Genomic DNA, 14554 nt, shown 5'->3' on the forward strand with positions numbered 1-14554 from the left:
TAAATCATATCCCTTATGAATATACAGTGGAGGAGACGAATAGATTTCAGGGATTAGACCTGATAGACAGAGTGCCTGAGGAACTATGGACGGAGATCCGTAACATTGTTCAGGAGGCAGCAACGAAATCCATCCCAAAGAAAAAGAAATGCAAGAAAGCCAAGTGGCTGTCTGATGAGGCTTTACAAGTAGCTGAGGAAAGAAGGGAAGCGAAAAGCAAGGGAGAAAGGGGAAGATATATCCAACTGAATGCAGAGTTCCAGAGAATAGCAAGGAGAGACAAGAAGGCCTTCTTAAATGAACAATGCAAAGAAATCGAGGAAAACAACAGAATGGGAAAGACTAGAGATCTCTTCAAGAAAATTGGAGATCTCAGGGAACATTTTGTGTAAAGATGGGCATGATAAAGGACAAAGAAGGCAGGGACCTAACAGAAGCAGATGAGATTAAGAAGAAGTGGAAAGAATATACAGAAGAACTATACAGGAAAGATCTTCATGTCCCTGATAGCCATGATAGTGCGGTCACTGAACTTGAGCCAGACATCCTAGAGAGTGAAGTCAAGTGGGCCTTAGGAAGCATTAGTAACAACAAAGCTAGCGGAGATGACAGTATTCCAGCTGAGCTATTTAAAATCCTAAAAGATGATGCTGTTAAAGTGCTGCACTCAATATGCCAACAAATCTGGAACACTCAACAGTGGCCACAAGACTGGAAAAGGTCAGTTTACATTCCAATTCCAAAGAAGGGCAACGCCAAAGAGTGTTCAAACTACCGCACAATTGCGCTCATTTCACATGCCAGCAAGGTGATGCTCAAAATCCTACAAGCTAGGCTTCAGCAGTATGCGAATCGAGAACTACCGGAAGTATAAGCTGGGTTCCGAAGAGGCAGAGGAACTAGAGATCAAATCGCCAACATTCGCTGGATCATGGAGAAAGCAAGAGACTTCCAGAAAAACTTCTCTTTCTGCTTCATTGACTACACTAAAGCCTTTGATTGTGTGGATAACAAACTGTGGCAAATTCTTAAAGTGATGGGAGTACCAGACCACCTTACCTGTCTGCTGAGAAACCTGTACGAGGGTCAAGAAGCAAAAGTAAGAACCAGACATGGAACAACCGAGTGGTTCAAAATTGGGAAAGGAGTACGACAAGGCTGCATATTGTCACCCTGCTTATTTAACTTATATGCAGAGTACATCATGAGAAACGCCGGGTTGGATGAATCAGAGGTCGGAATTAAGATTGCTGGGAGAATTATCAACCTCTGATATGCAGACGATACCACCTTAATGGCAGAAAGCGAAGAGGATCTCAAGAGCCTCTTGTTGAGGGTGAAAGAGGAGAGTGGAAAAGCTGGTTCGAAACTCAACATTAAAAAAACGAAGATCATGGCATCTGGCCCCATCACTTCCTGGCATATAGAAGGGGAAGAAATGGAAGCAGTGATAGATTTTACTTTCTTGGGCTCCAAGATCACCGCAGACGGTGACTGTAGCCATGAAATTAAAAGACGCTTGCTCCTTGGGAGGAAAGCTATGGCCAACCTAGACAGCATAGTAAGAAGCAGAGACATCACCTTGCCGACAAAGGTCCGTCTAATCAAAGCTATGGTTTTCCCAGTAGCAACGTATGGCTGTGAGAGCTGGACTATAAGGAAGGCTGAGCGCCGAAGAATTGATGCTTTCGAACTGTGGTGCTGGAGAAGACTCTTACGAGTGCCCTGGACTGCAAGGAGGTCAAATCAGTCCATCCTAAAGGAAATCAACCCTGACTGCTCATTGGAAGGACAGATACTGAAGCTGAAATATTTTGGCCACCTAATGCGAAGAGAAAACTCTCTGGAAAAGACCCTGATGCTAGGAAAGACTGAAGGCAAAAGGAGAAGGGGACGACAGAGGATGAGATGGCTAGATAGCATCACCGATGCAATGAATATGAACTTGAGCACACTCCGGGAGAGAGCGCAGGACAGGAAGGCCTGGCGTGCTATGGTCCATGGGGTCACGAAGAGTCGGACACGACTGAACAACAACAGAAAAGGGGGAAATTATATTATCAAGGGCAGGACTTTCAAGTTATCCTAGATTTGCAATGATGAATGTGGAACTGTTAAAATACTGAAATGAAAGTATATACAGTCATGACTTATGGCCAGTGCCCTCCCCCTATGCTTCAATTTTATTTCATTTTTTCTAAATAAGGTATTAACCTTTTATGATCTTAACTGTACTGATGGTAAAAAAAGTGTAGAGATGTCATTCATTTTTACTGCTTATATATTTTGAAAGACAAATCATTCCACTTGGCTGCAGCCAAGGGAGAGATGGAAAGCAGGGCCTGTTTCACCAGTTCTCCTGAGAGACCACCTCCATTTGGATCCTCAGCTTCTCCCAGAACTGTTTTATTCAAGCTGGTCATTCTAAGACCTTTGTAACTTTAAAAACTGCTGCCTAAGTTTGCTTTTTCCTCTTACCTCCCCATCCCCTTTTCATGTTGTGTCATGTCCTTTAGATTGTAATCCTGTGGGAAAGGACTGTTTTGTTTCTTACCGATCCTTTGGGATGAAAAATGGGGTAAAATGCTTTAAAGAAATAAATCTCTAGGCCATACCTTGAAGACCTTTGTCCAATGTTTCCTAGTTAGTGATCTTACTATGTGCCAGTTATGCATGTGCATGCATATTATGTACAAGCATGATTCAGCCAACAATAAACATCTGAGGTTTAATTTCAGCTGGAGATATTTAAGCATGCACTTAATACTCCCATTCAAATCACTAGGGTTTCAAAGTACTTAAGTTTTGTGTCTATATATAATTGTTAATAGCAGCAATTAAGTACTAGATATTAAAATTAACATACACCTGTCACACCAATATTATCTGTACACCAATATTAAAATATTCTAATTGAAATATCGGACTGATTATTAACAACTGTGATATTAATTTTGAAGGTTTACTTGGAAGTTTGCTACTAAACTCATCATTAACAGAGCTAACTCAGAAATAAGTCCCACTGAGTTCAACAGTACTCCCATGTAAGCATGCATAGGATTGCAGCCTAAGATTTAGTATTAGTATTACATTTCTATACCATCCTATAGCTGAAACTCTCGGGGTGGTTTACAGAGATTAAAATATTAAAATACAATATACAAAATTTTAAAGCCATTTACATAGAACACACAAAGACAACATGTAACTAAAAATAACTTTGAACAGTCAGTCATAACCAAAGACAGATCCAGGACCGATGAAAACTCACCATGTGCTGCCAAATGCCTGAGAGAAGACGAAGGTCTTAACCTGGCACCGAAAAGACAACAATGATGGCACCAAGTGAGCCTTGATGGGGGGACTGTTCCACAGGTGGGGAGTCACCACTTACAAGGGCCTGTCACTCATTGCTGCCCTTCGAGCTTCCTTCAGAGAAGGCTCCCAGAGGAGGACCTTAGATGTTGAACGTAGAGTATGGGTAGGCTCATTTTGGGAGAGGTGCCCTATCAGATATGGCAGTCCCAAGCTGTGTAGGGCTTTATGGGTTAAAACCAGCACCTTAAATCGAGCTTGGAAGCATATAGGCAGCCAGTGCAAGCGGGCCAGAGTCGGTCTTACATGGACGGTCCTTCTAGTCCCAGTTATCAATCTGGCCACCACATTTTGCATGAGCTGCAGCTTCTGAACCTCCTTCAGAGGCAGCCCTGCGTAGAGTGCATTGCAGTAATCTAACTTGGAGGTTACCTGAGCATAGACAACTGAAGCCAGGTTATCCCTGTTCAGATAGGGCGTAGCTGGGCCACCAACCAAAGCTGGTAGAAGGCATTCCGTGCCACTGAGGCATAACATTATTTATGACTAACTCAGTAATTGATTGCATTACTCTTAAATTTATGCAGTTAATCAGTTAAAATTAAACTATCAACTTTAATTGATAGTGTTAGTATAAAGACACAGATTTATCTTAGTTTAATGAGGAGGAAAGAAACAAGAAGAATTGTAGGAGGGTGGTAATCTGGCTAGTAGTTCACAAGGATTAACTGCAGATGAAATAAGGGCAGTGGGTTGGATCCAGATTTAGGTGCATGTAACTTGCCCCTCCAGCCCCCTGAAAATGCTACTGAGGGGACTGAATGATCCTGCTGAATCAAGTAGGCTGTAGTGCAGCGAGAAGAGGACTCTCTGAAAATTGGGTGGAAGCACCTTCCGTGACACCGATGCAATGAATATGAACTTGAGCACGCTCCGGGAGAGAGCGAAGGACAGGAAGGCCTGGTGTGCTATGGTCCATGGGGTCACGAAAAGTCGGACACGACTGAACAACAACACCTTCTGTGAGCAGAGCTCCACTTGCAGGTGCTTTCATCTGATTTTCAGGAATTCCCCCCCTCCACACAGCCAACCCCATTTGGAGAAATTGGCTTCTGTCTGCCCAGTTGCGTGCACCTAAATCTGGATCCAACTCAATATTTAGAAATGAATTGAAGAACTTTGAGAAGAGATTAGAACAACAACAACGGCAACAACAAAACTTTAGAAAAACGAATGGAACCAAAATTGAAGCAAGGAGAAGAAAAGCTTGAAAATATTGTTAGAAAGAGACAACAGAATAAATAAATAAATAAACAAACAGAGGTGGTAAAAGGATATGAATCAAAGTTAAATGAGTTAAAGGGACAGCTGCGAAATTGAGAAAGATGATAAATCACTCCAAGTAAAATGGCTTGGTAGGAATTTGAAATAGAAAAACACATCCAAAGTGATGATACTGGATTATTAAAAGTAAGAGTAGAAAAGTTGGATTATAAAGTAAAAAAACAAATATTAAACTAAGAGGAATTCCAGAGGAGATGGAAGGACAATACTTGGCTGGATATTTGGAGAATCTATTTTAAAATTTCCTAGGTTTAGATCATGAATCTACTGGCACTGCAATGACATTTAGAATACACTCACAATATGCATGTGGGTTATTGGGGAGATGTCAAGATTAAATATAGACATTTTGGGTGTCAGTGAACTGAAATGGACTGGAATGGGCCACTTCACATCAAATGACCACCAGATCTACTACTGTGGACAAGAAGACCACAGAAGAAATGGAGTAACCTTCATAATTAATAATAAAGTGTCTAAAGCAGTGCTTGGATACAATCCAAAAAATGACGGAATGATCTCAATTCGAATTCAGGGTAAGCCATTTAACATCACAGTGATCCAATATACGCCCCAACCACAGATGCTGAAGAAGCAGAAATAGATCAGTTCTATGAGGATCTGCAGCACCTACTGGATAGTACGCCAAAAAAAAAGATGTTATTTTCATTACAGGAGACTGGAATGCTAAGGAAGGTAGTCAAATGACACCTGGAATTACAGGCACGCATGGTCTGGGAGAACAAAATGAAGCACGACATAGGCTGATAGAACTTTGCCAAGTCAACTCACTGTGCATAACAAACACTCTCTTCCAACAACCTAAGAGACGACTTTATACATGGACTTCACCAGACGGTCGACACCGAAATCAGATTGACTACATCCTTTGTAGCCAAAGGTGGAGGACATCTATGCAGTCAGTAAAAACAAGACCTGGAGCTGATTGTAGTTCAGATCACGAACTTCTTATTGCACAATTTAGAATCAGACTCAAGAGAATAGGGAAGACCCACAGATCAGTTAGATATGAGCTCACTAATATTCCTAATGAATATGCAGTGGAAGTGAAGAACAGATTTAAGGGACTAGATTTAGTAGATAGGGTCCCGGAAGAACTATGGACAGAAGTTCGCAATGTTGTTCAGGAGGCGGCAACAAAAAACGTCCCAAAGAAAAAGAAAACCAAGAAGGCAAGATGGCTGTCTGCTGAGACACTGGAAGCAGCCCAAGAACAAAGGAAAGCAAAAGGCAACAGTGATAGGGGGAGATATGCCCAATTAAATGCAAAATTCCAGAGGTTAGCCAGAAGAGATAAGGAATTATTTTTAAACAAGCAATGGACGGAAGTGGAAGAAGATAATAGAATAGGAAGGACAAGAGACTTCTTCCAGAAAATTAGAAACATCGGAGGTAAATTCCAGGCAAAAATGGGTATGATCGAAAACAAAGATGGCAAGGACCTAACAGAAGCAAAAGAGAGCAAGAAAAGGTGGCAAGAATATACGGAAGGTCCGTACAGGAAGGATAATCATATCGGGTATAGATTTGACGGTGTGGTCAGTGAGCTAGAGCCAGACATCCTGAAGAGTGAAGTTGAATGGGCCTTAAGAAGCATTGCTAATAACAAGGCAGCAGGAGATGACGGTATCCCACCTGAACTGTTTAAAATCTTACAAGATGATGCTGTCAAGGTGATGCATGCCATATGCCAGCAAATTTGGAAAACACAAGAATGGCCAACAGATTGGAAAAAATCAACTTATATCCCCATACCAAAAAAGGGAAGCACCAAAGAATGTTCAAACTATCGAACAGTGGCATTTATTTCGCATGCCAGTAAGGTAATGCTCAAGATCTTGCAAGGTAGACTCCAGCAATTCACGGAACAAGAATTGCCAGATGTACAAGCTGGGTTTAGAAAAGGCAGAGAAACTAGAGAACAAATTGCCAATATCCGCTGGATAATGGAGAAAGCCAGGGAGTTTCAGAAAAACATCTATTTCTGTTTTATTGACTATTCTAAAGCCTTTGACTGTGTGGATCATAAGAAATTGTGGCAAGTTCTTGGTGGTATGGGGATACCAAGTCGTCTGCCTCCTGAGGAATCTGTATAACGACCAAGTAGCAATGGTAAGAACAGACCACGGAACAACGGACTGGTTTAAGATTGGGAAAGGTGTACAGCAGGGCTGTATACTCTCACCCTACCTATTCAACCTGTATGCAGAACACATCATGCGACGTGCTGGGCTTGATGAAGCCAAGGCTGGAGTTAAAATCACTGGAAGAAACATTAACAATCTCAGATATGCAGATGATACCACTTTGAAGGCTGAAAGCGAGGAGGAGCTGAGGAACCTCATGACAAAGGTGAAAGAAGAAAGTGCAAAAGCTGGGTTGCAGTTAAACCTAAAAAAAAACAAGATTATGGCAACCAGCTTGATTGATAACTGGTAAATAGGGGGGGAAAACGTGGAGGCAGTGACAGACTTTGTCTTTCTAGGCGCAAAGATTACTGCAGACGCTGACTGCAGCCAGGAAATCAGAAAACGTTTACTTCTTGGGAGGACAGCAATGACAAATCTTGATAAAATAGTTAAGAGCAGAGACATCACACTGACAACAAAGGTCCACATAGTGAAAGCAATGGTATTCCCCATAGTAACCTATGGCTGCGAGAGCTGGACCATGAGGAAGGCTGAACAAAGGAAGATAGATGCTTTTGAACTGTGGTGCTAGAGGAAAATTCTGAGAGTGCCTTGGACTGCAAGAAGATCAAACCAGGCCATACTCCAGGAAATAAAGCCAGACTGCTCACTTAAGGAAATGATATTAAAGGCAAAACTGAAGTACTTTGGCCACATCATGAGAAGACAGGATACCCTGGAGAAGATGCTGATGCTAGGGAAAGTGGAAGGCAAAAGGAAGAGGGGCCGACCAAGGGCAAGATGGATGGATGATATTCTGGAGGTGACGGACTCGACTTTGGGGGAGCTGGGGGTGGCGACAGCCGACAGGAAGCTCTGGCATGGGCTGGTCCATGAAGTCACGAAGAGTCGGAAGCGACTGACCGAATAAACAACAAAAATGCATGCAGGAAGAAAATACTGTGAAAGATTTTTGTGAAATGTATTAGAATGTCTTAAAGCTGGAATTATTAAAAAAATGATGATAATCCATTAACAGTAAATAGTGATTAGCAGATATTCACCCTGAAATAGATTTTTAAAACCTGAAATAATGTTTTTACAACATATCTGAAAGAACACTATAAAAGAGGATTATCATTCAGGCTAAGTGGTTAATTTATAGCATTTTCTTTATATAAAAAATGAGAACAAAAATAAATTATTTAATATTGGAAATTGAGAAAAAGAATGCAAGAGAACTACATCAATAAATAGCAACAGAGAAACGGGAATATTGTAAAAACAAGTAATTAAATATTCTGGATACAAAGCATACAGCAAATAATTTTTCTAATACACAAATATATAGGAAATAGGGGAATAACAGCAGGAAAAGAAATGAAAGAAAATTAACTAAATATGTAGAAGCCAAGGAGAACTAATGTGTCTTCAAATACTTTTTAAAAACTAGAACTAATGGAGATGTTCTAGTATTGAGAAGGACATTCCAGAGATAAGGAATAAGAGGGAAATGACATAAATAAGACAACACACAAGATTTAGGGTTTGACAGAAAGTATCACTAGCATATAAAGAACAAGAGGGAGAATAAAATCCTTTGTTAGAGATAAAAATATAAAAGGAATTAAATGGGGAATGAGAGCAGAATAGAATTAATGATAATTTAAATTAATGACGTACTCTGATGTTGCAAATGTCATTGACTAATCCTGTTAGATAATATTGAGTTTAAAATATTCAACAATACAGCTGAATGCAGTATTAGTGTATAAATCAAATGAACTGAAAAACAAAATGATTACCTGCTTCCACCAAAATTTTAACAACAAACCATGGGTGTTCTTGGATTATTTTCTAAATAGGATGCAAAGTGAAAGTGGTGAGAGGGCAGGAGGCAACATGCTTGCTCCCACATGGCCCTAACCAACCATGGGTTAATTAACTACATAACGACCATGGTTGGTTGTTATGTGCGAACGAGGCTGTTGTGTTAATTTGAGCAATGCTTTCAGATGAATGCCTAGTTTGGGCACTAAACACTGTCAAGCAAACTGTCACCATGCCAACTAATGATACCCACAATATGTACAAATGAAAAAGGAACTGGGGGGGGGGACCAAAACCTAAGCCTAGGGCCACCCCCAAATCATATATTCAAACCTTAGGGAGAGTAGCCTGAGATACCAAACCCTCACATCCAGTCAAATGCTTCACTGGGGTGAAAAACAAGCCTGGTACCTCCACTCTAATGATGCACAAAGTACTAAAAAAAATGAACAAGGAACTGGGGAAATGCACCTCATAATAAGATTTATTCAAACCCAAATCACACACACAATCCTCCAGAGGAATGGCCTTTACAAGACGTTCCTGTCACAGTATTTCATCTGGCTCAACTGTTTGGGCACAAAACACTTGCAAGCATGGCTCCCACATACCAATAATATCCACTATACTACAAAATGGATAAGGAACTGGGGCATGTACACTCTCAAACCAAGCTTTGGGCAACTCTGAAGAATATACCAAACTTCCTTGGGTGCAATAAACTGACTGGGTTTGGATGACATGTCATGCGTTATTTAACTCATGATGAGATGTAGTGCCCATGGGCACCAAAACGCAAATGCAACCCCTGCTTGGGGGTTATGTTGTGTGAACCTGGTGAGCATGGGTTATGCATGGGTTAAACAACCTTCATATAACCCTAAAACAAACTGTGGGATATGCAAGTGTTGTTTAACCTGTGCTCACTTGGTTTGCACACCACAACCCCTGAGCAGGGGTTGCATATTCAAAATGGCGGCCACATACACCCTGCACATGCCACAGCCTCACTGTGGGTTAAATCAACCTGTGGGTGGGCTGTTGGGTGGTGCAAACAGCCCCACTGACAAGCATGGAGCCCCCATGCCAATAATACCCAATATATGTAGAAATGAATAGAGAATTGAAGGTGTGCACACACCCCAATAAGTTTTAGGACACCCAAAACCAGACACTTAAACTTTCAGGGGAGTGTCCTCTACCAGCTGGCACATCATCACATTCATCACAATGCTTTGTTTAAGTCCAAGACACTGTCAGGAATGGCACCTTCAAAGTAATAATACCCAGTGTACTAAAAAATGAATAAGGAACTGCGGGTGTGCACCCTAAACAAAACTTTGGGCCACCCCAAATCATATATTCAAACCTCCAAGAGTGTGGCCTCTAAAGGATGCATGACCCATGACCCAACACTTCATTCAGATGTAAGATACTTTCACGCATAGCACCCCCATGCAAATAATGCTGAATGTATGCAGAAATGAATATGGAAGTGGAGGAATGCATCCTACAATAAGTTTTGGGCCACTCCAACCACATACCCAAACTGCTAGGTGACTGCCTCTGTGAGTAGCAAACCATCATGTCTAGCCCAACTTGTCATTTAGCTACAGGACAGTGTCAAATGTGTGGACCCACACCCATTGAGTGTGATTTAACATTGTTCTTTGCTGGGAAAGGCAGAGACTGTTTTCAAGGTGGTTATAATCCCTAGAGCTGGAGAGGGCAACTTGTGGGCCTCCTGATGTTTTGGCCTGCAACTCCCATCGTCCCTCACCATCAGCAATGCTGGCTAGGGCTGATTGGAGTTGTAGTCCAAAACATCTGGAGGGTCACAAACTGCCTATCCCTGCCCTAGAGACTATTCCACCAACACAGATGTCTCTCAAATAATACATCATCTATCAGCAAGGATATCAAGACTGGGCTTGGGAGAGGTGGATCTCAATGGCAACCAAGGCGAACAAGTCTTGGCCAACCTCAGGAAAAGAGTTATGAACAGATACTAAGGCACGCAGAGGCCTAAGCAAGCGTTGTATTAGCACCCTTAATTACACTGCTCTTTCTCACTGTGAAGGAAAGTGTTTGCAGGAATAATTTAACTTGAGTAACTGTAGTGACATTATATATTTCACAGAGTGAACATACCATAAATAGAACAAATATCTAGGTTTCCATCTGAAGTTTATCCATAAAATATGTACATGACCTTGATCATATTTATGTCCCATACACTGGCTGGGCTGGGGGCACCTGCGGGCTATCTGATTTAAGGTTTGTTGCTTGGTCTTAATCCCAAACCTTCTAGTGGAATGTTCCTCATTTTTTATTATTTTGCTTTTGCCTTATGGAAAACACCCTACTCTGTTGCATACCACCACAGTTTAGAACAATCTGGTTACAGAACTAGAGGAACCTTTAAAAGACCCTACACCTTACTTGTCATGGCTGTTCCTGCAAGTGTCACCCTTGTGCAATATAGGACTATTTGGACAATCCAGATTTGCCCCTGGAATAACACTGTATGTTAACTTTTCTGGCACAAATCCCATTGATTTCAATATGTCTACTCTAAGTATGACTAAATCTGGATCCAACCATACATTTATAAACGCTGTAGGTACAATCCTGTTATCATTAAGCACAAGCTAAGTTTCCCGTGGAAAGAAGTAGAACTTAAAGTGCTTTACTTCAGATGAATTGTGTCTTTAAACAAATCCTAGTTGTTCAAAGAAAAAAAAGTTTGTATCTAGTAAATAATTTTACAGGATATCCAATTATCAAGGAGGGTATTTCTATCAATGGCTAATAAACAACGATCAGGTGGTCACAAATTGTGGTTGCATTTGGAAGCTAATAGTCGTGTCTAGCAGCCAGCGAGGCTCTGCTTTCTCACTTTGCACTCCACTGAGGCAAAGTAAGAGCATCCCTTTTCTCCCTGCTGCTTGATGACATTTTTCTTTTCTTTTTAACAGAAGAAGAGGGGCAGGCAGTTTGTGGCAACCTCTCCATTCCAACCCAGTCTGGTGCTTTTTTTGCCTGTGAGCTGACAGTTTTTAAACTATGTATTCCTATGGGTGGAGTATATAGTAGAAGCTTTTCTTGTTGCTCAGCAAATTTATGCTTTTGGTCACTACTGACCTTATACATGGACCTCTGGCCCAGATAGCTAAATGCAAACTCAGTGTTCAAATGCAGTATACCACCGAATACTAGATGCTACAGAGAAACTGTGGGCTGGTTCGCATGATCAAAACCCACTGTGGGTTGTTTAAGCCACTGGGGATCGTCATTGGCTGGGTTTGCACAATCAGTGGGGGAAATAACACACTATAGCTTGTTTCCCCAATTGTTTCCCCAATTATATAGCTTGTTTCCCCAATTATACCAGAATGTTACTACTAGGCCCATTTTAATGGCAGTCAGCCTTTAGTAAATTTACATTATTCTGCAGCTCTGGAACTAAAACATTCAATGTATTTTATTCTTTATTATATATGTATAATTGTAGCCTTGTAGCTACAATGAAGTATAAAGTTTATTTTTATTTCTTGTACATGATTTATACACCACTGAAGAAATCAGAAGAAAGCTTAAGTTTTTATCCAAATCCATACTGTACTTTGTATATGGTAAAGCACACAGAAGAGATGGCAATGATGTACATCCATTTAAAAAAAATTAAAATCTTGAGTTTAGTTTCAATTTCTAGAGATTCAAAGCATAGTTTCAGATGGAATGTGTGTATGTGGGTGCATATCACTCAGTTGTTTACTGTCTTGTAGATAAGCATCACTACCACAGTAATAAACCATCAGGCACAAGGAGATTTTTTTTTTTAGCACCATGACTTGGACCTAGATTAACATCCTCTAGCGCCTAATTAATTCAGGCGACATTATATACCTTACAAAAGGCTGAGCAATTCTCACGAGAGCTTTTTTTTTCCTTAGTGGTTTAAGGAAAACACTAAAACTCTACTAAAATCATGCTCCATTTAAAACATCCCTAACTCCTCTCTCAGTGTCAGGCCAATCAATCCAGAATAATGTTAGGGTGGGAGATGGGAAAGGATTTGCTATTCTCTACACAATACCAAGGGAGTTAGATTTTGTTTTTTGCCTGTGCAATCGGCTAGAGTAAACATAACCATTAAATGGAAACACCCACAATAAAATCAGATACGGAAGAGTCCCAGCAATTTGACCCTTAGCCAAAAATCACCGGGTAAACATCACAACAGTAACTGCATGCATATCTTTTTGAGAAATCAAACCAGATCTGTATTTTACATCTACCCTTCTTAACACAGGATTTTAATATGAATTATGCAGTTCTGTGTGGATGGGGGAAACAGTGGGATTGTGAAGAGAGAGAGAGAGATCCTACTTGGCTCTGTCCAGAAAATACTAAACATGTAAACAACAACCTGCAGTAGTAGCAGCCAACTCCCAAGCAAAGGCAAAGCAAGACAAGTTTTTTTACACAGGAAACCCTAAATTCCCAAACTCCCATACCTAAGATCACACCCTTGATCCTCTGCATTAAATAATCCAGAACACTACATACTCAGGTCTGTAGGGACAATTCTTTACATGGATTAGAATCACCAATTCCACCATATATACTTGGAACCTCCATCCTTCTATCACTGTTTTACTATCGTGGTTAAGATTGTCAAGTGGCTAAAGTCTACCTAATCTTGATATCAAATGATAAAAAATAAGAAAAAATGTTTCTCAGATATGCAGTTTCCCTCAGGAGTCCAACTCCTATCAATCACATAGTCATGTTCCCCTATCTGCAATGCCCAACTTCCTCCTTCTGTGGAAGGTATTTCTGTGAGCTGAGTGTCTGGAGTGAGCTGTCTAAAGGGAACCCAGTCTGGGGCAACAAACTGTGTGCTGAGTATGTGTAAGGGTGTGTGCGTGCGCACGTGTGCAAGCCCGAATCTGTCCCTTTCCTCCAGAATAAGCTTCTGTGAGCTTGTGAGATATAAATAGATCTCTCTCACACACATACAATAAATACCAGAACCAAAACAGTATTTTCTCATATATGCTAAACAACACACATTTAAAAGTGTCTGGTTCAAAACCTAATGTCTAAGGAGTGTGTGTGAGTTCGTGGCAGAGAGAGCGAGCGAGAGAAAAAAAAAAGGCACGCAGAATGAGGAGGAGGAAGCGGTAAAATTGTGTCAATTTGGAAACACGGCTGATAGAATAAGATACCCCCAAATCCTGCCACTACTCTCCTCTCCTCTCCTCTCTAACAAAGACTACGGTACAGGGCTAGGGGGAGAAAAGGGCACGCGGAAGCTTGCTGAAAAGGGTCAAATCTCCGTCTCGGGGACAAAGCCCCCCATCACTTGTCAGCCAAGCTTTGGCTAGAGGTGCCCGCTGAGCGCTCTCTTCTCCCTCCCGGCCCCTACTCGCCACCTACAGCGTGGGCCCCCCACCCTCTCCTCGCCCCCGCGCCGGACTCACGCAAGCAGAGCTGGGCGACATAGGCGTAGTAGGACCAGGAGAGGATGCTGCAGATGAAGACAACCGGCACCCAATAAATCAGCCACTGGCAGCGTTGCCTCACCCCTCCCACTCGAGCGCGGCTCCGGGACCCCGCCGGGGCGCCGGAGGAAACTGCAGAGCTCGCCGCCGGCGCCGCCATCTTCCCGCACCCCATCCTCCCCTCCCTGATCGTTCAGCTCTTCAGTCCGTCGGGGGGCCCAGGGCCTTGGCCGCACATCCCCACCGGCAGCGGCGATGCCTGCCCGGCCCCAGCGCTTCTCCCTCCCCTTCAGCCCCCTCTTTCCTTCTCCCGGCGGCGCCGAGTGAAGCGGCCGCTCCGCCCCTCAGCCGCCTCCAACCACCGACTTCCCCTCCCGTTGCCCTTCCCGCCAGTGGCAGGCTAAC

General features: G+C 42.1%; 1 protein-coding gene across 3 annotated transcripts in view; it reads right to left on the reverse strand.

Moving 5' to 3' along the window:
- The window catches only part of ZDHHC2 (zDHHC palmitoyltransferase 2), a 56720-nt gene extending 42273 nt beyond the window's left edge, over positions 1-14447 (reverse strand). For all 3 annotated transcript variants that reach the window (XM_084856679.1, XM_084856677.1, XM_084856680.1), the window contains exon 1: positions 14129-14447. In XM_084856679.1, the coding sequence (XP_084712805.1) occupies positions 14129-14324 (196 nt within the window). In that variant the 5' untranslated portion in view covers positions 14325-14447. The remainder of the gene's footprint in view (positions 1-14128) is intronic.
- Positions 14448-14554: the final 107 nt, after the last annotated feature.

Source organism: Heloderma suspectum, chromosome 5 (genome assembly GCF_057233095.1).
Source record: "Heloderma suspectum isolate Gila_16-S chromosome 5, 16-S_ref, whole genome shotgun sequence".
Classification (NCBI taxonomy): domain Eukaryota; kingdom Metazoa; phylum Chordata; class Lepidosauria; order Squamata; family Helodermatidae; genus Heloderma; species Heloderma suspectum.